At 46.5% G+C, this 27,116-nt stretch overlaps 1 protein-coding gene across 1 annotated transcript; it reads left to right on the top strand.

Moving 5' to 3' along the window:
- Window positions 1–1,020: 1,020 nt before the first annotated feature.
- On the top strand, window positions 1,021–25,929 carry AIFM1 (apoptosis inducing factor mitochondria associated 1). The gene is made up of 17 exons (XM_081963959.1): window positions 1,021–1,183; window positions 3,707–3,846; window positions 4,877–4,967; window positions 6,166–6,195; window positions 8,749–8,867; window positions 8,970–9,100; window positions 10,244–10,334; window positions 12,167–12,251; window positions 13,986–14,062; window positions 15,049–15,157; window positions 16,862–16,969; window positions 18,642–18,730; window positions 20,158–20,298; window positions 21,044–21,186; window positions 22,661–22,785; window positions 24,433–24,629; window positions 25,674–25,929. The coding sequence occupies exons 1-17, from the start codon at window positions 1,111–1,113 to the stop codon at window positions 25,743–25,745; spliced, it is 1,821 nt and encodes a 606-aa protein (XP_081820085.1). The 5' UTR covers window positions 1,021–1,110; the 3' UTR covers window positions 25,746–25,929.
- Window positions 25,930–27,116: the final 1,187 nt, after the last annotated feature.

Genomic DNA, 27,116 nt, shown 5'->3' with positions numbered 1-27,116 from the left:
ACTACCTGGCTACAATAGAGTTTTTCTGAAAAAGGCTTACTTGGGGGACTTAAGCTAGTTGGTTTAACCGTTTTTATTGATGCAACATAACCAGATGGGGTCATATTATATGCTAAACCATAACTATTCGTACAACACACTAAGCCAAATTCAGATCAGAAGTTAACTCAGTTTCTTTCACATTCCAGTCCATTTAATCCAGATTGAGCAGTTCTTCTGCCTCCAATCAGCCCTTTCAGGTCCAAATATTAAAAATACACTAATCAAGGTGTCCCGAATGGATTTTCATCAATTAGCCTTGCCTTCAACTACAAGGACCGAAGCGGGAAGTTCTTTTCTGTGCACCCAAATTCATCACACACACCCACTCTGGGACTGCACACTGTATTGCAACGGCATTACACCAAGCGGAGCAAGGAGAATGAAGCGCTTGCTTCTCCATTTATAAGCAGATCTTTTGCATTTCAGGTTAGAAATAAACCTTTTTTTTTTTGCAAGCCCTGCACTTCCACTCGTGAAAGCAAACACGCGAATCCCCCCCTCCAAACCTTCCTCCACGTCGACCCAAGCTTCACCCAGGAGTTTCTATCCCACTCCCTTGCTTGCAAAGCAGACTGACGTCTGCAAAAAAGCACCCGGACCCTGATGCCCAAGGCTCCCCGTAGACCCAGCCCTCCTCCCTCGCAGCCCAGCCGGTGTCGGTGGAGAGCATCAGAGCCACAGCACGGCCGAGTTAAGGATGCGGGGCAGGGCTGTTCACGCAGAAGAGGCGGCTGCTCCCGGAGACCCTTCACACTGACCCCCCGCCCGGCTGCTCCCCAAAAAGCGGCAAAGAAAGCCGCGCGCACCATCCTCGTGGGAAACTACAGCCGGAAAATAGCCCGAAGCCAGCCACGCCCCCTCCCCCACGCCACTCCCTCTCCCCGGAGGCATAGAGTACGAAGGCCTAGAACGACGCTTTCCAGCATGGCGCCGCGCACGGGCCTGCGCCCACGCGCGCGCGCAAGAAGACAGGCGTCGGCGCGCGTGCGCAGAAGGTGGTGGGGTGGGAAAGCACGGTCTTTTCCGAGGGGACGGTGACCGGGGATCCCGCAGCCCGCCCCGGCCGTCATGTTCCGCTACCGTCTGGCCGCGCGAGCGGCTCAAGGGCTGGGGCGAAGGTCGTGTTTCGTGGCGGGGCCAGGTGAGAGGAGCTTTGCTGGGAGGAAGGGGGGGCGGTGGGATGACCCCCCCCCAAGAGGAATCCAGTGGCCGCGAGTTCCGCAGGATCCGCTGAACGACTTTAAGGGCTGGCTGCCCGTCCTCTCGACGCCCCAAGGTCGTGTGACAGGCGCCGGGCGGAAGTGGGGTGCCGGTCCGCCTAGGGCAGCTTTTGCTCGAGGGTCCCTTCCCGGAGAGAAAAGCAGGTGGGGAGGGGGGGAGTTTGCTTTGGACCTGCGGGGGGGTCTCCGCAGATAAAGGAAGGGGGTAATTGATCAGCACTGGAGGGCGCCAGGTTGGAGGAGCCTCCTTGCACAACCTGGTTTTTTTGGGGGGTGGGGATTTTTTATTATTTTATTATTATTATCATCTTGATCTGGCTTTGCCCTGGAGCTGGGGCTGTTGCTAGGTCGGGCAGACTGAAATATCATGGCTAAATCTCTCTGGAGGTTGTCAATCATCCAGGTTGTCAGGCTTTCCCAAAAAGGTGCTTTTCCAAAAGGCAACTGAACTTTCTTTGGGTTTCTGTTTTTTCTTTTTCCCTTTGAAAACGTTTCTACTTCTCCTCCCAAGAAGCTTCTTCGGCTCTGTGAAGTTCTAGTTCAGAAGTCTTCAAACTTGGCAACTTTTAAGACTGGTGGACTTCAATTCCCAGAATTCTCCAGCCAGCTTTGCTGGCTGGAGAATTCTGGGAGTTGAAGTCCACCTGTCTTAAAAGTTGCCAAGTTTGGGGATCCCTATTCTAATTGAACTAAAGAAGCTTCTTGGAGGAGAAGCAGAAAATGTTTTCAAAGAGGGGGGTCAACCCCCAAAGAAAGACCACTTGCCTTTTAGAAAAGCACTTTTGGGACCGAAATCCGTGTTTTTATAAAAACAACAACAAAACTTCCACCCTTGTCTTTCTGTGCAAAATGCCACTTTTCCATTCCAGAGAAGCCCAAATTTCTTCCAAAGTTTCAGAACAGGGTTTGTAAAGAGACGATGAAGCTGTCTGTTGTTGCGTTTTGGGATATATATTTTTTTGTTTGGAAACTTAGCTTATTCCTCAAAAGGCCTTCATTGGTATTTGTGAGTTGAATACAGGCGGTCCTCAACTTATAACAGTTCATTTGGTAACCAAAGTCACAACGGCACTGAAGAAAAGGGACTGAGGACCGTTTTTCACACTTAACGACCGTTGCAGCATCCCCGCGGTTGCCTGATTTACATTCAGATGCTTGGCCATGGACTCACATTTATGACAGTTAGGGTGATCCCTTTTTGCGACCTTCTGACAAGCAAAGTCAGTGGGGAAACTTGATTCACTTGTGTTAGTAATTTAAGAACCGCAGGATCCATTTAACAAATGAGAAAAGTTGTAAAACGGGACAGACCTTAAACATTTCTCATTTAACAACATCAACTTTAGGCTCGATTGGGGTCGTAAGTTGAGGACTTCCTGTATTCTATCAGTGCTTGTTCTCCTTGGTTATACTAGGCCTCTTGAATTACATCCCAGTGCATAGAGAATGTTGCACAAGTCTATGGGTGTTTAGATTTTACAGGTTAAAACTGTTATCTCCCAGATCAATGTGTCTGTGTGCCAAATGTCACCAATTGAGAAAGAAATGGATAAATCTTAACGATTGCCTATAAAACTATCCCGATCTTATTTCAATTGTTTGTCCTCTCTGTCTTATACTAGAGTTGTTACTTGTAATAATAAACTACAAGTCCTAATTGTTATTACCCAGCAGGAAATGGGTGAAATGCAGCATTTAAGATGCTATTAAAGAAGCCACATTAAGATAATTAAAATAATAAGAGGATCAAAGGCACCTCCTGTCTAAATTCTGTTTTATTAGAACTCTGACCTCGGATCCTAGATTATCATCCATTGCCTTGAATAGGTTGTTTAGGATACATCGTGCACATTCCTTGACCTCTTGCAGCAACCCAAAAGAATAAAAGTTCTTCTTTCTATTTTTCATTAAGCCTAATAGACCAGTTAAGGTAAATAGTCTAAACTCTAACCGTGTGAAAGATAAGGAGGAGAGAGCATGAACCCGAGATTTGCTATGGCTTGTTCCCACTTGCACACCGCACCCTGGCAAATATGGCTTAAGCAATCTTGGCCCTGATGGCACGAGACCATCTGCTTCATAATATATTTAAGGACTTATAGATGCTCAAATTAATCGGAACGGGAATGAAAAAGGATGCACGCATTTTATTCTGACCATCTGCTTCTGAGAAGAGGGATACCTTTGTGGGAGTCAGTGTTTGAGACCAACTTTTAAGGGGGTAACTTTTAACCTTGACTACTTTTAAGACTTGTGGACTTCAACTCCCAGAATTCCCCAGCCAGCTTGCTGGATGTCTGCGATGTCAGTCGCTGTCATCTTTGGCCAGTCAACTGGTGGTCATGGAAGCAAGACCTTGGCCTTCATTCTTGGCCCTCTTTTCATCCACGGTTTATGAAAGTGCATCACTGACAATCTTCCTTCCTAATAAATTGTGGTTCCAGGCCTCTTTCAGCGATGGAAGATCCCCTCAGAAAGACAGCCCTGCAGGCAAATGACGACCTCGAATTATTCATGGCAGCGCAACAAAACTCTCTATACCTCCGTGGCGCTGGGCATCTTCGCAATTGGAAATGCGTTCTATGTAAGTAGACTCCGGATGACCGAGAAAAGGGACCCAATCTGCTCTAACAAGGTGGCTCTCCTAGCCTGTAATCTTGCTTCCCATGGTTATTCCCCCCCTTCCTCCCGAGTTAGAAATATTGAGGACAGAAGTTGGGATGATTTGGAGGGGGAGGGGGAAATCTGCAATATCGCAAATGGGCAGTATGGTGGCTCAGTGGTTAAGATGCTGGGCTTGTCTGCTTGAAATCCGGCAGCCCATGTTCGAGACCCGAGTGCCACGTGACAGGGTGTGTTCCCATCCTCGCCTCAGCTCCTGCCCGTCTAGCAGTTCGAAAGCATGCAAGTGCAAGTAGATAAATAGGCATCACTTTGGTGAGGAGGTAACAACGCTCTGGACACACGAATGTGGAAATGTTTTCGGACAGGCCTGGCTCAGTGGCCTTAAAACACAGATGACAGATTAACAGTTGGAAGGGGTCTTATAGGTCATCTAGTCTAACCCCCCCTGCTCAAGCGGGGGGCCCTACACCATGTCTGACAGATGGCAGTCCAGTCTCTTCTTCAAAGCTTCCAGTGATGAAGCTCCCACAACTTCCGAAAGCAACTTCTGTTCCATGGGTTGATTGTTCTTCCTGTTAGAAAATTCCTCCTTCTTTCTAGGTTGAATCTGGAATGACGAGCAGCGTCAGCAATCACTAGTGGAATAAAATCCACAGGGATTGCTCCCTATCCCCAAATGGCCCAGGGCCTAAGACCACAGCATGAGTTTCTTCACTTCCCCAAAACCTTCTCTGATTCTGATTTTATGAACCTGGATCTTACAAATCAATCGTTAACCGATGTCCAATTTAGCTAGTTTCAAAAGAACCTCTCAGCTTCAACAACAGTTTTTAGGAAAGCCTTCCCAGCTGCTGTTTTTAGCCGCTGGAATAGCAAATAGGCTCAGCTAAGCTAACGCGAAATGCAAAGTTGGTGTGTGTGTGTGTGTGGACTGGTGCTTCCGCTGTGCCCCTGTAGGGTTATGAAAACGTTACCTTTTCGTTCTACAGGCCTACGTGATTTTAAAGAGGGCTCGACAGCGAGATGTAGACCGCGCAGAGAGGCACGCACGCATGGATAAACAGATGAAATCCCTTTTAGGTAGGAGGCAAATTGTAGCAGATTGGCTTTAAGAGCTAGGATGTGTTCTGTGTTAAGGAAGAATTTTAAGTGGGTTTTTAGCACTCGAGAATGCACGAAACGTCCATGGGAATCTAAGGTAGCCTTAGTCGTCTATAAATGTAGGTTCAGAAATCGGAGCAATAGACCCTGATTGGACCTATTGGAAGGATCAGAGAAGACAGCATTTTGAAGTTCTTAAATAGTAAACAAAGCAGCAATAACAATAATACTTAAGACTTATATACCGCTTTACAGTGCTTTACAGCCCTCTCTAAGCACTTTACAGAGTCAGCCTATTGCCCCCAACAATCTGGGTCCTCATTTTATCCACCTTGGAAGGACGGAAGGCTGAGTCAACTTTGAGCTGATGGGAATCGAACTGCTGACAGGGGAAAGAGTTAGCCTGCAATACTGCATTCTAACAGGAAGGAAGGAAGGAAGGAAGGAAGGAAGGAAGGAAGGAAGGAAGGAAGGAAGGAAGGAAGGGAAGGAAAGGAAGGAAGAGGAAAGGAAGGAAGGAAGAGGAAAGGAAAGGAAAGAAGGGGAAAGGAAAGGAAAGGAAGAAGGAAGGGCAATAGCACTTAAACTTATATACTGCTTCACAGTGCTTTACAGCCTTCTCTAAGCTGTTTAGAGTCAGCCTATTGTCCCCAACAACCTGGGTCTCCATTTGACCGACCTCGGAAGGATGAAAGGCTGAGTCCACCTTGAGCCGGTGAGAATTGAACTCCTAGCAGTGGGCAGGGTCAACCTGCAGTACTGCATTCAAACCCTCAAAATAAGAGAGGACTAGAAAAATATTGAAGGTATGGAAGCTAAATTTACTCACAGCCTGAGAAAGAATACGAGACAAAACTTCAGAGATGGTAGTGCAGCTCCTCTCCATGCAGTGATGGGGTGCATCCAGATTGATTTCCCATTATTAATTAAATTCCCATGCCACCCACCTCTCTACGGAGCAATTCTGGGAGTCTCATGGGATGAAGGAAGCTAACGGAGAGAAATTCTGCATGGCAGCAAGGGAAATGGAATAAACGATCACGATATGGGACTCAGCACTTATTAGCTGCACCAGACAACTGTAAGAAACAAGCACAGTGCACGTTCTGTGACTTAAAATTGCACCCTGTGGATCTGTACTTGATATCCTACCAGACTGTATCTTCTCTCTTTTTAGAAGGAGAATCTTCCTCCCAGGACGCTAAAGGTAAGCAAGAGTCCTTAAAAGCAAGATATGGTGTGTCCCACCACCAACCCGGCTTAAGTCTTAGCCTTTTTGTCCTTGAACACCTGGGGACAACAAAACAAATTCTCCTTCCACTCTGATAAAGAATCCAGCAAAAGTGGAAATAAACAACAAGTGCAACGGGGAATTTTACATTTTGCTTCTGCGGAGTTGATAATATTTGTGGACTTTGGACTCTGTGGGGAACTTGGGAAATGCCTACAATTGCACAAGACCCATCAGCCCTCCCAACTTAACTGTAGATCAGATAAACTGATCTACAAGGCTTGGCTTTGATTCCTTCTGAGTCCCTTTAAAAGGTGCTTTTAAACTACGAGAATGTCCTCAAAAGATGACCTGTACCCCTATTTAAAAAATGCATGTCGTTGGGATAAATCACTGCTTTAATGAACTCTTTGGAGGGGAGAGATTCTCTTTGTCCAATGTCAGTTAAATCCAAGGATGTTTGTGTAGATCTGGAGAAAGTCTGACTGCAATTTTGTGCATATTGTGTTGCATATTTTGTGCACCTATGTTGAGCCATTTGCCTGCCTCTCGTCTTAACCTGGGTTTTGCCACTGTTGTTGGCCAGTTACTCTGCCGGGAATGCCGCTGAGTCAGGAAACAGAAATCTCAGCTGAATGAACTCTTCCCATTATTTTAGAGATGTCTAGCCACACATGGCATCCAAAGTCTGTTGAAGTGAGGTCTGTTAATTTAAGCATTTACAGGTAGCCCTTGACGTATGAACGACCCAAAATGTCTGTTGCCAAGTGAGAAATTTGCTAAGTGAGTTTTGCCCCTTTTTACAATCTTTTCTTGCCACCGTTGTTAAGCGAATCACCGCAGTTGGGACCCGGTTATTAAGTGAATCTGGCTTCCCCAGTTGACTTGGCTTATCGGAAGGTTGGAAAATGGGGATCACGTGACCCCCGGAACAACCCAACCATCATAAATGTGAGTCAGTTGTCAAGCATCCCAATATAAGTCACATGACCAGGGGGATGGTTGTAAGTGTGAAAAATGGCCCTGGGTCACTTTTTTCAGAGCCGTTGTAACTTGGAATGGTCACAAACTATTGTAAGTCGAGGACTACTTTGTACTACATTTTAATGTTGATGGACCATAAATTTAAATTAAGTTAAACTTGATATGGGGGGGGGGGGTGTCAGCAGATTATTTGTCCTGGCCTTGCTCTGTTTTTGGAGCATCCTCCCCAGACCCAATGGCAACTGCAGACCTTTAAAAGCTGCACATGCCTATTTTGTAATCCGTGGCAGATTGTATTTTGCAAAGCTTATTTCAGGCCCCTGCTAGTTCAGGGATTGAACCCCAGGGATTGAACCTGCCTGCAAAATGTTGCCTTTGTGGTGCGGAATTTTCCTCTGGCAAGTGCTGAAATCAGCTTTAGTTGTCAACTCAATTTGTTGCGGAATGGGGAATGCAATACCTATGCTATTCTTTGCCTTGGATTGCAAAAGACCTAAAAGAAATGCGTGTGCAATGCAGGTGGACTTAGAGACCTGCTCCTGAGAAAAGGAGAATATTTGAAGCTCAAGGTTGCAATGAGGGGTTCTTGGTGCTCCCCGAACTTGGTTGGCTTTCTTGCAGACGTTATGTTACCCAAGCTAGGTTACCTCATCAGTGCTAGAAGGAAGGGGAGGTTTGCACTGATGAGGTTACCTAGCTTGGGTAGCAAAAAGACTGCAAGGAAAAAAATCCAGCCTTCTAGAACACCAAGGACCCCTGGAAACAAAAGCAATTTTAGCTTCTTTCCTATTCACTGGTAGCAGGAAGACAAGAAGCCTCAGAGCTCCTGCATTTTTCTTTCTTTCTTTCTTTCTTTCTTTCTTTCTTTCTTTCTTTCTTTCTTTCTTTCTTTCTTTCTTTCTTTCTTTCCTTTTTCTTCTCTTTCTTTTTTCCTTCCTTCTTTTTGTTTCTCTCTCTCGTTCTTTTTCTCTCCCTCTCTTGCTCCTTCCTTCCTTCCTTTCTTTCTTTCCTTTTTTCTTTCCTTTTTCTTTCTTACTCTCTCGTTCTTTCTCTTTCACTCCTTCCTTCCTTTCTTTCCTTCCTTCTTTCTTTCCTTTTTCTTTCTCTTTCCTTCCTTCTTTTTCTTTCTCTCTTTTTCTCTCTCTCCCTCTCTTCCTTCCTTCTTGCCTTCCTTCCTTTTCTTCTTTCTTTCCTTTTTTCTTTCCTTCTTTCTTCTCTTTCCTTCTTTCTTCTCTCTCTTTTTTCCTTCCTTCTTTTTGTTTCTCTCTCTCTCTTTTTCTCTCCCTCTCTTGCTCCTTCCTTCCTTTCCTTCCCTTTTTTCTTTCTCTTTCCTTCCTTCCTTTCTTCCTTCTTTTTCTTTCTCTCTTTTTCTCTCACTCCCTCTCGCTCTTTCCTTCCTTTCTTCCTGCCTTCCTTTCTTTCCTTTTTTCTTTCCTTTTTCTTTCTCTTGTTCTTTCTCTCTCACTCTTTCTTTCCTTTTTTTGGTGGGGGAGGGGAAAGTGAAGGATTCAGTTTTGTTCAGGATATTTTTATTACTTCATGCAGCCGTACCAGCAGGTCCTCGTCCGGAAGTCCCGCCCCATGCTCCTTTCCTGCTGATCGGGGGAGGCACCGCCGCCTTTGCTGCTGCCAGATCCATCCGTGCTCGAGATCCCGGGGCTCAGGTAAGTGCCCCGAGAGTTCCTCCCTCTTCCTTGGTGGGGCTTTTCCTGTGGCTTGTCGAGGCGTGGAATGGCATGTTGCTGTGTCCCCCCCCCCCCTTCCAGGTGCTCATCGTATCTGAAGACCCTGAGCTACCCTACATGCGCCCTCCTCTCTCCAAGGAGCTTTGGTTTTCTGACGATGCGGATGTGACGGAAACTCTGCGCTTCAAGCAGTGGAATGGCAAGGAGCGGAGGTGGGCTTTGGGCTTTTCCCTCCCCTGTCAATCCAAAATGTTAGAGGTAGTCCTCGACTTACCGTATTTTTCAGAGTATAAGACGCACCTTTCCCCCGCTAAAAGAGGGTGAAAATTTGGGTGCGTCTTATACACCAAATGTAGCCCCACCGACCCACCAGCTCCCACCCTTTGGCCTCTGCTCCCAGCAATTTACCTCCTTGTAGCAAAGGGGGACTTGCGGAGGCTTCCATAAACAATAGCAATCCCTGCAGCCTATAACAGCTGATGATCGGGAGAAATTGAAAGTGAAACTTGCTGTTTGCTCCACATGGCAAATTGCTGGGAGGCAGATTTTTTTTTTCTTGTGCTAATCAGGCTGTTTGCTACAAAGAGGTAAGTCAACAACTATAAATGCCTATAGAATGTTCAAATTATTAGACTTATTTTTTAAATACTGCTTTCTTATTATTCTAGATTATTCTATTCTTGAGTATTGTAATTATTTATTTATTTTTTACCTCCTCTGTATGACACTGTGCTGACTGTTGCTTGTGTACGTCGCCCCGAGTCCCTGTGGGGAGAGGGGGCGACTAATAAGTTCAAATAAATAAATAAATAAATAAATAAATAAATAAATAATTAGACAACTTAGCAAAATGAAGAAGCTTTTTAAAATAAATGCTTGATCTGAAGAAACCCAGTGCTGTTGCATCTTCTTTTAAATAGCAGAGAATAACTATATGTCCAGAAAGCCACATCAATTTTAACAGCATCTGTACAAGTATAGTATGAAATATAACACTACAAACAGTGTATATTGTCTGTACTGTTTGTTGCAAGGAGGCAAATTCACCTTGTTACTAATTTAACAAACTGCAGCGATTCACTTAAAAAACGTGGCAGGAAAAGTTGCACAATGAGGCATAACCTCAACTGTTTCACTTAGCAACATATACTTTGGGCTGAGTTGTTGTAAGTCGAGGACTGCCTCAGTAGTTGTGGGAAGGGCAAGTTTGAAAGCCTTCATCCAGGACTCCACAGAAAAGACACGACTGCACCTCGAGACATTTCACAAGGGGGAAAAAATCACGGCAGTTCTTCACAAAGTCCTCCTTTTCCTCCCCTTAACTCTCCTTCCTTCCTCTCTCCTCCTCCCTGCAGCGTGTTCTTTCAGCCACCCTCTTTCTACATATCCCCGCGCGACCTGATGTTTGTCGAGAATGGCGGAATAGCCGTCCTCAGCGGAAGGAAGGTGAGTGGAACCAGAGTCAGAACTGCTAAAGCTAACTCCAGCTGCGTTTGGTGTGCAACTGATTTTTACTCTGTCCTGTGGACGTTTCTTTCTGCGTGAAAGGGCAGCCAGAACATTCAAAGGGTGCCATAAATAAAAACATCAATACTTTCTGGCCATCCCTAGCAACGCTACTCTTGTAGGACGGTTGTTCTGATTGGGTGAAAAGGAGCACAAATGGTACAAACCCCAAAATTTGTTGAGCAAGCCACGGTGGCCCAGCCCTGAACCATGAACTATTCTGTATAAATCGCGGGAGATGGGTGTTCTGACCCAGCTCCCCAAACACGACAAACCCTCCGAGGTGAACACAAAAGATTCCTTTCTTAGGAATGCCGACAGCTCCGGCAAAAAAGTTTATCTCGCAGGTGAGCAAGTCCGTCTGTCTGGAAGATGAATAGTTGTCTGCCACATCTATTCATCTCTGCCCCCTGACTTATTATCCCCAGAGTTAAGATGCGGCTTCGCTAGCAGCGGTGGCTCTTCCATCCCAAGGAGCGGCCCATAGATTTCCACTGCTCTCCTCTCTTTTGCCTTCTGCTCATCCGTGTGGCAGGCACTGGACCCAGCTGTTCCTGATTAGCTACCTCCAGACCTGGGGGCTGTTGACTCTCCATCTGAGGGTGGATGAACAGCCCAGGCTCTGCCTTTGTCTGTCTGTCTGTCTGTCTGTCTGTCTGTCTGTCTCTCTCTCTCTCTCTGTGTCTCACTCTCTGTGTGTGTCTCTCTGTCTCTCTGTGTGTGTGTGTCTCTCTCTCTCTTTCTCTGTCTCTGTCTCTCTGTCTCTCTGTCTCTCTCTCTCTCTCTGTGTGTCTCTCTGTGTCTCTGTCTCTCTCTCTGTCTCTCTCTCTGTCTCTGTGTGTGTGTGTCTCTCTCTTTCTCTGTCTCTCTCCCTGTCTCTGTGTGTGTGTGTGTCGCTCTCTCTGTCTCTCTATCTCTCTGTGTGTGTCTCTCTGTCTCTCTCTCTCTCTGTCTCTCTCTCTCTCTGACAGCTCCATTCCTCCTCCTCCCTCGGAGCTCTCAGGTTGCCTTGATGCTGACTCTAACTCCCACGCCTCCTCCTCCTCTGATTTGGCTGCTTGGGGGGCCGGCAACCCACAGGCCCCAACAATAGGTCCACCCGAGACATTCAGTCAAAGCCAACCTGGTTACATTATGGCCGTGTATGAGTGCAACTTTGCCAGTGTAATGTTTTTGACAGAGCGGGGTCGATACTCTTTATCGCTTTGACTCGGACGCCTAGATTTATATTGGACCAGTCCTGGTTAGGAATGAGCTCTGTGTCAGCGTTCCAAATATCATCCAAAATTAAATCAGAGCCCAAGACAGAACTTTCCTCAAACTTCCAATTTATTAAGAAAGACACGTTGGTGCATCTGTGGGAAACCCGAATCTGAAAGCTTCCTGGGATTCGCACCCAGTTGAAAGTTCAACATCTTGCCCCCACACCCACAAGTCCATCACATGGTCCAATCTTCCTCTGCCACCCTGGCATTTCCACCCATCTAGTTCCAATCAAGTGCAGAGGTGCGGAGACAAAGAATGACCTTGGGCTTCTAGAAAGGAATGTTTTATTTTGGCAGCAGCACATTCTACAATTCTACTCCTTACTATTCCCCCTCCCAATTCCCCCACTAGTGAAACAGCATAGTAAAGAAAGAGAGAGAGAGTGTGTGTGGCAGGCCAAAGATCCTAAAAGGAACATGACTGCAGGCCTGTCACTCTGTCTCTGCTCCAGAGATGCCGTGAGTCATTCTGAACACACAGAAACAGCAGCCTTGCTTGATTTGCAGGTGGTCCACATGGATGTCAGAGGCAACACGGTGAAACTTGACAACGGCCTGCAGATCGCCTATGACAAGTGCTTAATAGCTACAGGTGAGGGTCCCCTGGATTGACTTTATTTCTTTCCCCATTCGGGCTTCTAAGGCAGGGGTCCCCAACCAGTTGCCAAATTCAAAAGATTTCCCTGCCGGTTCTGTGGGCGTGGCTTGGTGGGGAGGGTCATGTAAACTGGACGGGCGTGTGACCATCAGCTGTGTTGCGCAATCATCGGAATCAATTAAAAAAAAAAACAATTTTAAAAGCATTTTTAAGCTACCGAACTGGTAGTTTAAAAATACTAAAAAGAAAGAGTTCCCACGATCCCAGGGAACAGCTGATTGTCACACAGCTGATCGTTGGGACTTTTTTAAAAACTTTTTTTTAGCATTTTTTTTACTACCGGTTGAGGCGAACTGGCCCGAACCGGTAGCATTCCACCCCTGTCCCCAACCCTCAGGCCATGGATCAGCACCGGGCCACGACATGCCAGCAACTGGGCCACGCAAATAAGTGAAGCCTCATCCATGGGATGCAAATAGCATTCAAAACCACGATTCCCCCCCTCCAGGAGATCTTACCGAGGTACAGGAAACTCTCGTCCCTACCGCAGGCGAAAGGGACTGCGACAGGAGCCTTCCCATTGGCAGTCGTTTGGCCTTCTTTGCCGGTCGATGGGAGGAGGTAACAACGGACGCCCGGCTCAGGGAGACGATAAAATCAGGCCTCTCCCTAGAGTTTCTCTCCTACCTCCCGACACATTTCTGCCTCTGTCCCGTATCCCGGGATCGCGAAAAGAGGCACCAGGTAGACCGGCCATTCAACGTCTTTTGGACATTCAGGCCATCAGGCTGGTTCCGGTGGACCAGCAGGGAGAGGGGTTTTACTCCCTGCTGTTCGTAGTCCCAAAGGTGTCGGAGGGGCTGGAGGGCGCAATATTCGACCTCAAAGCCCTGAACCGCCACATTGTATAGAGGCGGTTCAAGATGCATTCACTATTGACCATTCTGGAGGGCGTCCGGAGGGACGACTTCCTCACCTCGATAGATCTCACGGAGACCTACCTCCATGTCCCCTCCAAACCGCAGAAAAACCTCTCTCCATGGAACCGGTCCCTGGTGCCCAAAAGGTTGGGCCACTGTTCTAAGGCACTCCAGTCCAACAGGACTTTCCCTTTTGAGGGGGGAGGGGATGTTAGGGGCACCCTCCAGTAGGGACCAATGTTCTTATGTCGTAGGGATGGTCCTTGACTTGGGACCACAGTTGGGACCAGAATTTGTGTCGTAAGTCAAAGTGGCGATAAGGCCAAAATCACATGAGCAGGCTCCATTTTAAGGACTATTTTTTTTTACCAAGGGGGTTAAGGAAATTGCCGGGTTCATTTAGCAAATTCCATGGTGGCTCACAAATCTCGCTTCCCCAATCGACGTGGTTTTGTTGGAAACTGGCTAGGAAAGTCTCAGATCCCGAGGAGGTGACCACGAGGCGCTGCAAATACCTTAATAAAAGCCGGTGCCCAGGGCAGTGGCCTCGATTGCGATCACATGTTCATGGGGGCTTGGGAGGGGGCATAACTTTGAGACGGGAAGTCCCTTTTCCTGAGGCTGTCATAACTTTGAACCATCTTGAATGTGGTCGTAAGTCGAAGACTGCCAGTAGTTCCGTTTATGTCACTCTTTCGGTTTCACTGCTGTTTGCAACAGACATTCTTGGGCGATGGCCAATTGACCCAGGTCCTCAAGAGCTTTGAATGAAGCCCAAATGTGGACTTATTCTACCTTCTCTTCTTAGGTGGAGCTCCCAGGAGCCTGCCTGTGCTTGAGAGGGGAGGTCCGGAGGTGGAAAAGAGGCTCACACTCTTCAGGAAGGTAATCTGAGGGGGAACCTTTACGGTTTGGGCTCATCTACCTCTTAATTTCATAAGTGGCGGGTTTGTTGTGGCCCATGAGCAGCAGCAGATTCGGACAGTGAGGAGGTTGGGGAGGAACATGGACCAGTCCTGCAGTCTGGGGAAGGCTCTGATGAGGGCTCTGTGTCGGAGGCAGAGAGGGGGCCAGGGCCATCCGACAGTTATCAGCTGCCTTCAGAGTCAGACATCAGTGAGGCAGAAGAACAGCTGGAGCCTGTTCCCAGTTTGCGCATGCGCAGAGTTGCCATGTGAAAGGAACAATTAAGGAACAAGGGCCGACTGGGGAGTAAAGGCACAGGTGGACGTTGAATGGCCCCTCCCTTAGGGAATAAAGAGGAGCAAAAGGGGAGTGGAGTTTACAGGAGACAATTAGCTCCCTTAATTAGTGTGAAGATTGGTTTGTGACTCTCAGAGACTCCTGGCCAAGTATTTTCCTGTACAGCGTCACATTTGGAAGATATCAACCTTGCAGCTCTCCAAGCCTGATAAGGTCTGTGGTTGTCAATTCACCTTTGAAAGGCTGTTTGCCGGGACTTTGCTGGATGTGAATGAGAGGAATTCACATGAGCTAAATTAAAAAGGGGTTTTGTCGGGACAAGGAGTCTGCTTGATTCGGTGAAGCCGACATCAGAACAATGTTTGATTTTTAAAAATAATAATAATAATTAAAATTGAGTTGATTCTATTTCACTTATATGTTATTTGGCTGATCGCTGCATTTCAATGAACCAAAAGGGGAAAAAAAATACAGTACAGCAATTCTATGAAATGTTCCAACCAAAACTTGGGATAAACAGCAATTTTTTCAGAGGTCTCAGAGAATCTAAGAAGGCAGATTTGCTTCTTTTGCTATCTTCTGGTCTTACTTTTTTTTTTTTAAGGAATTTTATTAAACATTGCAATTAAAAAGAAAAACGGATTCAAATTCGCCCAATTTCATTGCAGATCGAGGATTTCCGTTCGCTCGAGAAAATCTCCAGGGAAGTCAAGTCAGTCACTATTATTGGTGGCGGTTTTCTAGGGAGCGAGTTGGCCTGCGCTCTGGGGCGCAAAGGTGAGTCTGGTCACCCAGAAGAAGCGGCTGCAAGACCTGCGTTTAAGCGGCTGTTAACAGTTTTTTTTATTCAGTTCTTGGAACCAGTAACCTCAAACGTATCCCAATCCTTGTTTTATCTTAGGCAGGGTGGATTTGATTTTTGATCAGGTCGATTGAAATCGTGATTTAATTCACTGGGAAAAGGGCTGGATTTAAATCGACTCGATTGAAATCGTGATTTTGAAAAAGCAACTGTCATCTTTGTCCCGCCGCAGCTCCTCCTCTGACCCGCTGTTGACGCAACGACAGTCCCAATAGGATTTTTTAAAATTTAAATTGGATTTTTTTTTTACTTTTACCAAATTTATTTTAGTATAATGCTTTTGGAGTAAAAATCTAAAGATAGTTTTACTCCAAAAGCATTATACTAAAATAAATTTGATTTTTAAAAAATCCAATATTGCAGAATGTACAGCCTCCTGCTACGTAACTGAGCTCCGTTGTTCATGCTGAATAAACCAAATTGTTAAATCTTAAAATAGAAAATTAACTAAAGATAGATTAAAAAATAGGATTTTTTAAAATTTAAATTGGATTTTTTTTTTTTACTTTTACCAAATTTATTTTAGTATAATGCTTTTGGAGTAAAAATATAAAGATGGTTTTACTCCAGAAGCATTACACTAAAATAAATTTGATTTAAAATAATCCAATTAAATTTTTTTAAAAAATCTTATTTTTTATTTTTCATTTAAAAAATAAACCCATCAATTTTTATCCACCCGGGTTTTTCAACACATCTTTCAGTAAGAACACCTATTATCTTAATGAAGACAGCTCTTCTTGTTTTCTGTGAACCAACAGGATTGTGTTTAATAATAATAATAATTTAACAGATATGCTGCCCTGTGTGATGGCATTTATTTTGAAATACTTGTGTGTCCTTTTGCCTTTTGATTTTCCCTCAGTCCTGAATTTTGGCTCAGTTCTAGAAGTTTGTTTTTAATAAAAATACCTGGGATAGCATGGCATTTCTTCAGATTACTGAATTCCTACTCCTATGTATTTTCGGTACTAGGGCATTAGCCTAGCTAAATAAATCATTTTATTTTTAATTCCATCCTAGCACATTAGTTTTCTTGGCTGCCAAAGAAAAAGAAGCACCAGTACTGTCTGGTAACTGGCTGCGTTTATAAACTCCTCTATTTCCAAACAATTAATTCAGCCTGGATTCATTGGTGCGGCCCCTCAGTGGCCTTGTGCCTAGCCTTTATTTAGTGGGTGTGTATTGTGTATTGCGCATGTGTTTAAATATTTGCACTTGACTTCAAGGCAGCTAGCAATAAGCAATAAGCAAAAAAAAGCCACAATAGCTGTGCCAAATCAAAAAAAGCAACAGAACAAAACCAAAACGAAGGCACAGCAGCAATTAAGTTTTTTTTAAAAAAAAAAATAGGCATGCTGTCTGCGCCTTCCCTGCCAAAACATGTTGAGTGTCCTCCAGGTATCTACAAATGATAGAACTCAGCCTGGGCATCCACAGACCAAAGGGCTTTTTCCGGGTTACTTTCTGCTTAGTAACAAAACTGGAATTAAGCGGCCAGTGGCCATCTGTTAAAAGAGACGTCTTTGCAGGGCCCACTGGTGCCCAAATTTCAGACTGAACGAACCACTCCCAGAAAAATCAAGTAGGCAGCCTAAGTTCTCCCCTTCCCTTTGCAGCGCAGTCGAAGGGCCTCGAGGTCATCCAAATGTTCCCAGAGAATGGCAATATGGGCAGAGTCTTACCTGAATACCTGAGCAACTGGACCACCAACAAAGTCACGCAAGGTGAGACTGCCAACTACTTCCTTTTCCACTACTGCTCTGGTGCTGTTGGGGGCTTTTCTTTCTTTCTTTCTCTTTTTCTTTCTTTCTTCCTCCCTCCTTCCTTCTTTCTTCTTTCTTTCTTCTTTCTTTCTTCCTCCCTCACTCCTTCCTTCCTTCCTTCCTTCCTTTCTTCTTCCTTCCTTCTTCTTTCTTTCTTTCTTTCTTTCTTTCTTTCTTTTTTTCTTTCTCTCTCTCTCTCTCTTTCTTTCTTCGTTCCTTCCTTTCTTCTTCCTTCTTTCTTTCTTTCTTTCTTTCTTTCTTTTTTCTTTCTTCTTTCTTTCTCTCTCTCTCTCTTTCTTTCTTCGTTCCTTCCTTTCTTTTTTTTCTTTCTTTCTTTCTTTCTTTCTTTCTTCTTTCTTTCTTTTTTCTTTCTTTTCTTTCTTTCTTTTTTTCTTTCTTTCTCTCTCTCTCTTTCTTCGTTCCTTCCTTCCTTTCTTTTTTTTCTTTCTTTCTTTCTTTCTTTCTTTCTTTCTTTCTTTCTTTCTTTCTTTCTTCTTTCTTTCTTTCTGCAACCTGGGGAGGTCTCAGCTGGCTTGGTCTGGTATCGAGGCTGCTCTTGGCTTTTAGTTTAAGAATTGCCTCCACCACCTTCTCTACCTGCTGAGTGACAGGCCATCTCTGCTGTCTAGCTCTGGAAAGCTTAGCCAAGATTCCAGGCTAGTTTCCTCTGGAGACCTTAGGATTGGTGGGCCACAGCAATCCTCCAGCTCTAACTGCAATAGAGCTGTTAAAAATAGCAAAGGCAGCTAGGATGAACCACAAGAGCCATCTTTTAATGACCCCATGATCTCTTGCGGGGTGGAGTATGGGCAAATGGATGGAGTTGAGTGTTTTTACTGGCCAGATGCCCTTCCTGTCGCCAATGCAGAGTTTTGTTCGGCAGATATAATCTCAACGTGCACAGAGAGAGAAATATCTGCCTCTACCTAGGATCGAACTCCTGAGTGTGAGGTGAGAGCTCCACCTCTAAGCCACCGCACCACTCTACTCTAGGATGAACCGCAATGCTGTGTGTAAAATACCTTCTGTGTTCCCTTGGCACAGACAGCTAATGTTTTCTAAGGGAAATAATCACTGTACTGAGATGGCAAGCTGAAAAGCTGGGCTCTGCCCACATTGATGTCCTAAGCACACCGTGCCTAGGCTCCTGCATCTCTCAAAGATTGACAAAAAAAAGTTTTGCTCCTGGAATAGAATGGTTGACTATTCTTTTCTAAGCAGATATGTATTGGGTAAGCTGCCAACATATCTTTTGATGACTGGTTGCATAAATGAAGAGTTGAGTTAGGCCAGGGGTGTCCAAACTTGGCAACTTTAAGACTTGTGGACTTCAACTCCCAGAATTCCCCAGCCAGCTCTGCTGGCTGGGGAATTCTGGGAGTTGAAGTCTACAAGTCTTAAAGTTGCCAAGTTTGGACACCCCTGAGTTAGGCCAACCGTCTTTATGGTTGTCTTCTTAGGAGGAGCTGGATACACTCTTGAACTTTGCTGCCAGGAGTGCCTGCTTGCTAGCCGGGGAGCACAAAGCCTCCCCATTTCTCCTTGTAGTGAGGTTGTAGTTGTCAGTGATGTCAGCCCTCTGCTTCTCCTCCACATCCTAAGACTGCAGTTTCTTTGGCCTTTCTATTTTCAGAGGGGGTCAACGTGATGCCCAACGCTGTTGTGAAGTCGGTATCTTTAGCCGGGGATCGGCTGCTCATACAGTTGAAGGACGGAAGGAAAGTGAGTAATGCAAAACAACGCTTGCATATTTCTCTAGGGTTGTTGTTGTTGTTAGTTGTGAAGTCGTGTCTGACCCATCGCAACCCCATGGACAACGTTCCTCCAGGCCCTCCTGTCCTCACATCCTCCAGAGTCCATTTAAGCTCACACCTACTGCTTCGGTGACTCCATCCAGCCACCTCCTTCTCTGTCATCCCCTTCTTCTTTTGCCCTCTATCTTTCCCAGCATTAAACTCTTCTCCAGGGAGTCCTTCCTTCTCATTAGGTGGCCAAAGTATTTGAGTTTTGTCTTCAGGATCTGGCCTTCTAAAGAGCAGTCAGGATTGATCTCCTTTAGGACATGGTTGATCTCTCTAGGTTACATTGTCCAAGAGGCCACTGGACTTTCTGTTTTTTCCTTTGGAAACGTTTCGCTTCTCATCCAAGAAGCTTCTTCAGGTCATTCTTCAGCGCTACTTGGATAAGAAGTGAAACATCCTCAAAGAAAAACTAGAAAGTCCAGTGGCCTCTTAAAAAAGCACCTTTGGGACAACCATGACCTGGATGACTGAGGAGCTCCATAGGCATCTAGCGTTAGAGGCCTGTGAATTCCATGTGCTGCAAATTTAGTGGAGTTTCCCAGAAGGAGTATTCTGACCGAGGCTTCCCAAGAGCCTGAAGCAAACTCCTTGTCCCAACAAAAATCCCTTTTATTAATTGACTGTGAATTCTGCTCATTCACATCCAGCCAGGTCTTTCAAGGGAGGATTTACGGTCACAGACCTTATCTGGCTTGGAGAGCTGCCAGGGTGATATCTGCAGAACTTGGCAAGGAGTCTCGGAGAGTCACAAACCAATGAAGCAAACTAATTGACTCCTGCAAACTCCACTCCCCTTTCCCTCTTTTATTTCCTCTGGGAGGGACCATTCATTGTCCACATGTGGCCGTATCCCAAGTCAACCCCTGTTCTTTAGCTCTTCCCTTCATCTGGCAACTCTGCGCATGCGCACACTGGGAACAGACTCCAGCTGTTCTTCTGCCTCACTGATGTCTGACTCTGAAGGCAGCTGATAACTGGCATATGGCTCTGGCCCCCTCTCTGCCTCTGACACAGAGCCCTCATCAGAGCCTTCCCCAGACTCCAGGACTGGCCCATGTTCCTCCCCAACCTCCCCTCTGTCTCAGTCTGCTGCTATAACAAGGGCCCTTGTGACAATGTCTTTGCTGAAGCTATAAAACTTCTAAAGAGACCCAGCTTAGATAACAGTTTGATCTCTTTCACTGGCCGAAGCGTGGGAAATGGACATGGGTTCATCTTCTTTGTTCCCCTCCCATGCCTCTTCCTATTGTTCCTGGGGAGTAACCTGCCCTTTTGGCTCTTTGCATCCCGAAATCCCCTTTGAAATGCGTAACATAAACAGTCGTGTCTGCTTTTCCTTCTGCTCAGGTGGAGACGGATCACATTGTGGCAGCTGTGGGCTTGGAGCCCAACGTGGAGCTGGCTAAGTCAGCCGGCTTGGAGGTGGATTCCGATTTCGGGGGCTTTAGAGTGAACGCTGAGCTTCAGGCCCGCTCCAACATCTGGGTGGTAAGTCTGGATGGCATCCCAGAGAGTCCCATTCAATATGTGGATCAGTCGTGGGATCTGATAAGAACTTCTCAGATCCCACCATCCAGCTTCAAACAGGTAGTCCTCGACTTAACAAGCACAATTTGGGAGCCCAGAATTTCTGTTGCTAAGCGAGGCAGCCGTTGAGTGAGTTTTGCCCCATTTTATGACTTTTCTCCCCACCGTGGTTAAGCAGCCACTGCGGCTGTTAAGTTAGTGACACCGTTGTTAAGCAAATCCGGCTTCCCCATTGTCAGGAGTTCGCCAAAGGCGATCACATGACCCCGGGACATTGCGACCGTCATAAATAGGAGTCAGCGGCCAAGCGGCCTGAATTTTGATCGCGTGACCGCAGGGTCGTTAAGTGTGAAAAACGGTCGTACGTTCCCCCTTTTTTCCAGCGCTGTTGTAACTTTTGAACGGTCACTAAAGGAGCTATTGTAAGACAAGGGCTCCCTCCTGCTCCTTCCCCATTTTCCCCCTACAAACAAGCAAAGCCCGGCAAGGGGAGAAAAAAAAATTGCTGGAAAGGATTTCCGTTCCCCGTCCTTGCACCACTGACACGTGTCAATCTCATGCTCCTTTTCCCAAATCGAGGAAAAAAGAATCCCAAAATGAAGCCATCCCAACAAACTTAAAAGGCCTGGGCGAAAAGGCCTCTTTGCTCTTGAATGTGGTCTTACCTGTCTCACCTTGCTCGTTCTTTTTTTTTTTTCCCCTACAGGCAGGAGACGCCGCGTGTTTTTACGACATCAAGTTAGGCAGGAGACGAGTGGAGCATCACGACCACGCGGTTGTGAGCGGAAGGCTGGCGGGAGAAAACATGACTGGAGCCTCAAAGCCGTATTGGCACCAATCCATGTTTTGGTAACTTTTCATTCCTTTTTAATTCTTTCATTCCAAGGGGGCTTGACTGTTGAGAAAATCTAAACATTAGATTACAGGTTAACAGTGTTGGAGGGGGGCTTGTACTGTAGGTCATCTAGTCCAACCCCCCCACCCCACCCAAGCAAGAGACCCTACATCATTTCTGACAGAGGGCAGTCCAATCTCTTCTTGAAAGCCTCCAGCGATGAAGCTCCCACCACTTCCGAAGGCAACTTCTGTTCCATGGGTTGATTGCTCTCACTGTCAGAAAATTTCTCCTTATTTCCAGGTTGAATCTCTCCTTGTTCAGTCTCCATCCATTGTTCCTTGTCTGGCCTTCGGGTGCTTTGGAAAATAGATTACCCCCTCCTCTCTGTGGCAAATAATGGAGCACTGCTCTCCTGTCTCCCCTGGTCCTTCTCTTCACTAGACTAGCCATGCCCAGTTCCTGCAACCGTTCATTGTATGCTTCAGCCTCCAGTCCCCTATACGTGATACTTGGCAGCAGGGGAACACTCCGTAGAGAAGGAACTAATAATGGCAGAGAGAAGCTACAAAAGATGGGGACTGAAAGAGGCTCGGATGTAGCCATGGGCTGCAGAAAAATTCCAGGGGAAAAAAAATCCCATCAGTGCTTTCTTACACGCTGGGGAGGAAGCTGGGCGGGAGCTCACAAGTTTGCTAATGTTGCCTCTCACCACCACCACCCCACCCAGGAGAATGTATGCAGCCCACCCTATGCTTCCCAATGCACACACAGGCAGCACAGAATAAAATGCAGGCACATCTGTCCACAGCTGTTAAAGTCTGGGAAGAATTCCAGAGGCTGTCTTGCCAGTCTTGTTTCTCTCTAGCTCTACTTGGGTCTGCCATGGGTGAAGGCATGCGGTGGTTGAATTCAGTCTGTGATTGTTGGCATGCAGTGGGTGAATTCAGTCTGTGATTGTTGGCATGCAGTGGTTGAATTCAGTCTGTGATTGTTGGCATGCAGTGGTTGAATTCAGTCTGTGATTGTTGGCATGCAGTGGGTGAATTCAGTCCGTGGCTGCAGGCACGCAGCGATGAATTCAGAATGTCCTTGCAAACCCTTCCTAAAGTTATCCCCAAGCTGTCATTTGTGACCTGACAGAAAGGAGAAATGCCAAACACACCAAAGGAATTGTATTAATTATATGTAATCAACTTCATTGTACTTAAAAGGGACAACTCACTTTTCAGTGATCTGGACTTTGGTCCCCAATGCCTTTCTGTAGGCTGTCAGTAAAACACCAATATTTTGAGTGTAATTTGTCTCTGCAGGAGGATTTGTTTTTTTATCGTGGCACCAAAAAAGAGCGGAGCTCCAGCATACGTTCATTTTAAGTCCAAAGGCTCAAAAAAAGAGAGAACTCTCTTCGTGTCAATAGCAAAATTCCCAGTATTTCATCATTCTTTTCTAAGCTAATCCCGGTATCGTACGTTCTCTTCATTTTAGGAGTGACCTTGGCCCAGACGTTGGATACGAAGCTATTGGCCTTGTGGATAGCAGCTTGCCCACCGTGGGCATATTTGCTAAAGGGACAGCAAAGGACACCCCAAAATCTGCCACGGAGGAATCAGGTTAGGACTCTAAATTATGCTGCAGGCGTTGTTTTCCAGGTGTTGTGGATCAGGCTACCTGGGTAGGCCATACCATGGTTTATTATTTGTGTACGCCTGCCTTCTTGCAGGAATCCACAAATCCTAGAATGTAAGGATTTGGGAGTGACCTCATTGGTCACCTAGTTCACTCTCTCCTGCCGGTGCATTGTAGGCAGATGTGCATCCAACATCTGTTGAAACACCCCCAGCAGAGAGGCTACCACCCCCTGGGCAGCTCCTCTTCCTGGTTGCAGCCTAGAGCAGGGGTGCAGCCTAGAGCAGGGGTGTCCAAAGTTGGGAACTTTAAGACTTGTGGACTTCAACTCCCAGAATTCCCCAGCCAGCAGAGCTGGCTGGGGAATTCTGGGAGTTGAAGTCCACAAGTCTTAAAGTTCCCAACTTTGGACACCCCTGGCCTAGAGGAACGCACGCACACTCGGTGCCGAAAAGGTTTGCCATCACTCTTTTAGGCTGAGCCCTTTTTTAATTCTACCCTCGGGTTCTGCCATTCGTCCTCCTACACACACACAATTTCTTATTTGACCTTTGTGTGTTTCAGACGTTGTTGTCACCCTGGTTTTTTTTCTCTCCAGATGGAGTGCCGTATTTTTCGGAGTATAAGACGCACCAAGGGGCAAATTTTAAAAAAAAACATTTTTCCCACTTTGCAAACCTCCCAAAACAGGCCTGTTTTTCACGAAAACGGGGCTTTTTTTTTCCAAAAGAGCATGAATAGCCCTTAGGAAGATTGTAGAGTGCTCCTGGGGGGCGGCGGGGGGGGGGGGAAACAAGCAAAAAGCATCCTGTTTTTTTGCGAAAATGAGCCCGTTTTTCGCCAAAAAAAGAGGCCATGCATAGCCTCTTATATAGAGTGCTCCTGGGGGAAAAATTGAGCAAAAACCGGGTTGTTTTTCTGCCCACCCCAGCTCCCAGGAACTCCATAAAAGCCTCCATAAGACTTTGCACGGTCATTTTGGTGAAGGGGGCGGGGTTTCAGAAGGCAAAAAATGCTGTATTCAGTGTATAAGATGCACCCAGATTTTCAGCCTCTTTTTGGAGGGAAAAAGGTGCATCTTACATTCTGAAAAATATGCTATATCCAAATAGCTCAATCATTCTCAATAGATATTCCTTCCAAGGCCCTTAACAGACTTCCGTGCTGCCCTCTAGACATGCCGTCAGTGTCCAATGTGTCTCAGTGTAAGGTGGCTTAGGACGTAGCATACTTTGAGGAAGTAGCCTCTTTATCTCTAGGGCTGATCAAGGCACTCATTTCTACCTGCCCAGGGGTGGTACTCACTTACCTTCCCTACCGCTTCGCAAATGTGAGCTCGCATGCACTCGCTTCACTCGCATGTGCCCCCTTCGTGCATGCGCATAACCTTCTGGACATGCGCTTTTTGCAAAAAAGGGCCTAAATGGGATGCCGTAGAGCCGGGGCGGGGCCACCCGTGATTTCTGCTACCGGTTCGGGCAAACAGGTCCGAACCGGTAGAATACCACCTCTGCGGACGTCTCTTGAAACCATGGGGTCTCCCCGGTGTGATGGGAGAAGGGGCCCAACATCTGGAGGGGGTGGCGGCAATTGTTGATCCAGTTTGTGTCTGACTGGCCGTTCATCTCTAGGAACTGGAATCCGTTCAGAGAGTGAAACCGAACTGGAAGCCTCGGAGCTGAAGGTCTCCGCAGCCTCCCTTTCCACTCCGCAAGCCCCACAGCAGGGAGAGGATTACGGGAAAGGGGTCATTTTCTACCTCCGGGATAAAGTGGTGGTAGGAATCGTTCTGTGGAACATCTTCAACCGGATGCCAATCGCTCGGAAGGTCAGCTTGCGCAGCTCTTTATGTCCTGGGAGGGAGCGTTAGGTGGATGCATGGAAGCCGTTGGGTTTGAGGAAGGAAGGCATGAATGGATGGATTTACTCTTAATTGGAATTCTTTAGCATGATGATTTAGAGGGACAGGGGGCTCAGTGGCTACGCCATTGAGCTTGTCGATCAGAGAGAGAGAGAGATTGGGATTGATTTCTGGAAGCACAGAGAGGAACCTTTTAAATTCTTGGGAGTGTTTATTAGTCAAGATCTCACCTGGAAAAACAACACGTCCCTGGTGATTGGCAAGGCCCAACAGAGACTTCATTTCCTTAAGAGTCCTGCGAAAAAATCAGGTGGAACAAGGGCTGATGACCTCTTTCTATCAGTCCACCATTGAAAGTGTCCTCACATACTGCATTATGGTAGGGTATGCTGGTTTTAACTGCGGACAGGGAGGCCCTACAGAGAGTGATCAATTCGGCACAAGAAACCATTGGTTGCCCTCTGACATCACTGGATGACATCGCCAGGCCTCGCTGCTTTAGCAGAGTAAGGAAGATACTCAGAGATGATTCCCAACCTGGTCAGTGTCTCTTCGCACTTCTACCATCGGGCAGAAGACATTGAAGTATAGCCAGCCGAACAAATAGGTTTAAAAATAGTTTCTATCCTTGGGCTGTCAAGACTCTTAAACACAACCACAATCACTCCACGCACACGTAGAAATGTATGACTAGTTTTTCTTCTTCTTTTTCCCCTAATTACTTGCGTGGGGATTATCCTTTATACCAGGGGTGTCCAAAGTTGGGAACTTTAAGACTTGTGGACTTCAACTCCCAGAATTCCCCAGAGCAGAGCTGGCTGGGGAATTCTGGGAGTTGAAGTCCACAAGTCTTAAAGTTCCCAACTTTGGACACCCCTGCTTTATACTATTTATGTTGCTTGTATTTTTTGTCATGGATTGCACGAATGAGGCAATAAAGGCTACACTATACTCCCCTTCCCCCCACCCCCAAGGGCTTTTACTGAAAAATGCTTCCTTTTTCTCTTGCAGATCATCAAGGATGGGGAAGAACACACTGACCTGAACGAAGTTGCCAAACTTTTTAACATCCATGAAGAATGAACGCCTGGTTGGAAGAGTCTGGATTACATTTTGCAGCAAGTGGAGTGACAGAGGGGGGCTCAGCCTTGTACGATCTTCTCAAGTTTGTGGGTCTTCCTGCCACTGTGGGGCAAATGTGAATATTGGGTTCCTGCCCCCCCCTTTTTTTTGCACCGTGAATTAAATGAAATTAACTTTGCTATGACGAAGATCCAACCGGCTTGGATGACCACTTCTCTGCTCTTAATTGGGGCACTTAAGTTAACCACGGTGGAGCGGTTTTTATCCAAAACGGGTGTCACAATCTCTTCCCGCTACTAGGACTCTTTAGGAACAGAGTAGCAGGTAAGAAGACGCCAACTAGGGACTTTGAGGTGCTGAAGATCCTCTAGACGAGGTTCGTTTTAAGTATTAAAAAGCCACAGGGAAATTTTGCACCGGAGGTTGAGGAAACACCCAGCCCGCTTACAAAGAAACATATCTTAAGTTATCCATGCTCTTTGCTCACAGGCATTACTACAACCATAAATCCTGTCCTGATGAGAACCACGAGGGGTGGGGGTGGCACATCTGTAATTCTACGGAGATTCTCAGGCTGGAGGGAAACGCCGCTGCTGGCAAAGAGCCAGACAGCCTCGTTCCAGTGGGACTGCATCATGGCCTGGAACTGGCTGACCATCTCAGCCTGCTGGGCCTCCAGGCGCTGGTATCTGGCCTTGCACTCCCAAAGGTCTTCCCTCTGCTTGGAAAGCCTATGCTCCTAGTCCTCAGTGAGGTGCTTCTGCCGAGCCTCCTTTCTCGATCAGATCCAATTTGAACTGAGCTGTTTTGCCAACTCTTTCTCCTGGTGGCTGCTTAGCTCCAACAACGGTTTCCTGTTGGGACTCTTAAGAACCCCAGGCGGGCAGGCAAGGAGTGGCTGGGAGGGGAGGAGTGAGTAGCGGCCGGCAAGGTGCCCCTCGACTTGAGTGACTTTGAGCTGGCCACGCCCACCGTCACATGTCCGCCTAGCCACACCCAGCCAGTCATTAAGCAGATCATATTAGTGGTCCGTGGGATTTAAAATTATGAATTTAGTGATCCTCGAGGTCTGAAAGGCTGGGGACCCCTGGCTTAAACAGAACGCCCGTCAAGATTGCTCTGGCTTGGAATCCAGCTACCTTTGGGGAGCAGAGACTGCTAAAGAACAAGGGAGGAAACAAAGAGTTAACAGGAGCTCCCCATTGTTTTTACTACAATTCCCTTCCACTTTTGATTCGGCTGGCGGGAACGGCAGAAACAAAGGCGCTGACCTGGGATAGCTTTAGGCTACCTGAGGTGGGGAAAAAGCTGGGTTGAATTGGTCTCCATTTCCTTGATCAACTTTTCTGCTGCTTTTGACTTATTCCCCCT

Source organism: Natrix helvetica (assembly GCF_964273705.1).
Source record: "Natrix helvetica genome assembly, chromosome: 11".
Classification (NCBI taxonomy): Eukaryota; Metazoa; Chordata; class Lepidosauria; order Squamata; family Natricidae; genus Natrix; species Natrix helvetica.
The sequence above is the reverse complement of the archived record's forward strand: the minus strand, read 5'-3'. Positions and strand labels throughout refer to the sequence as shown.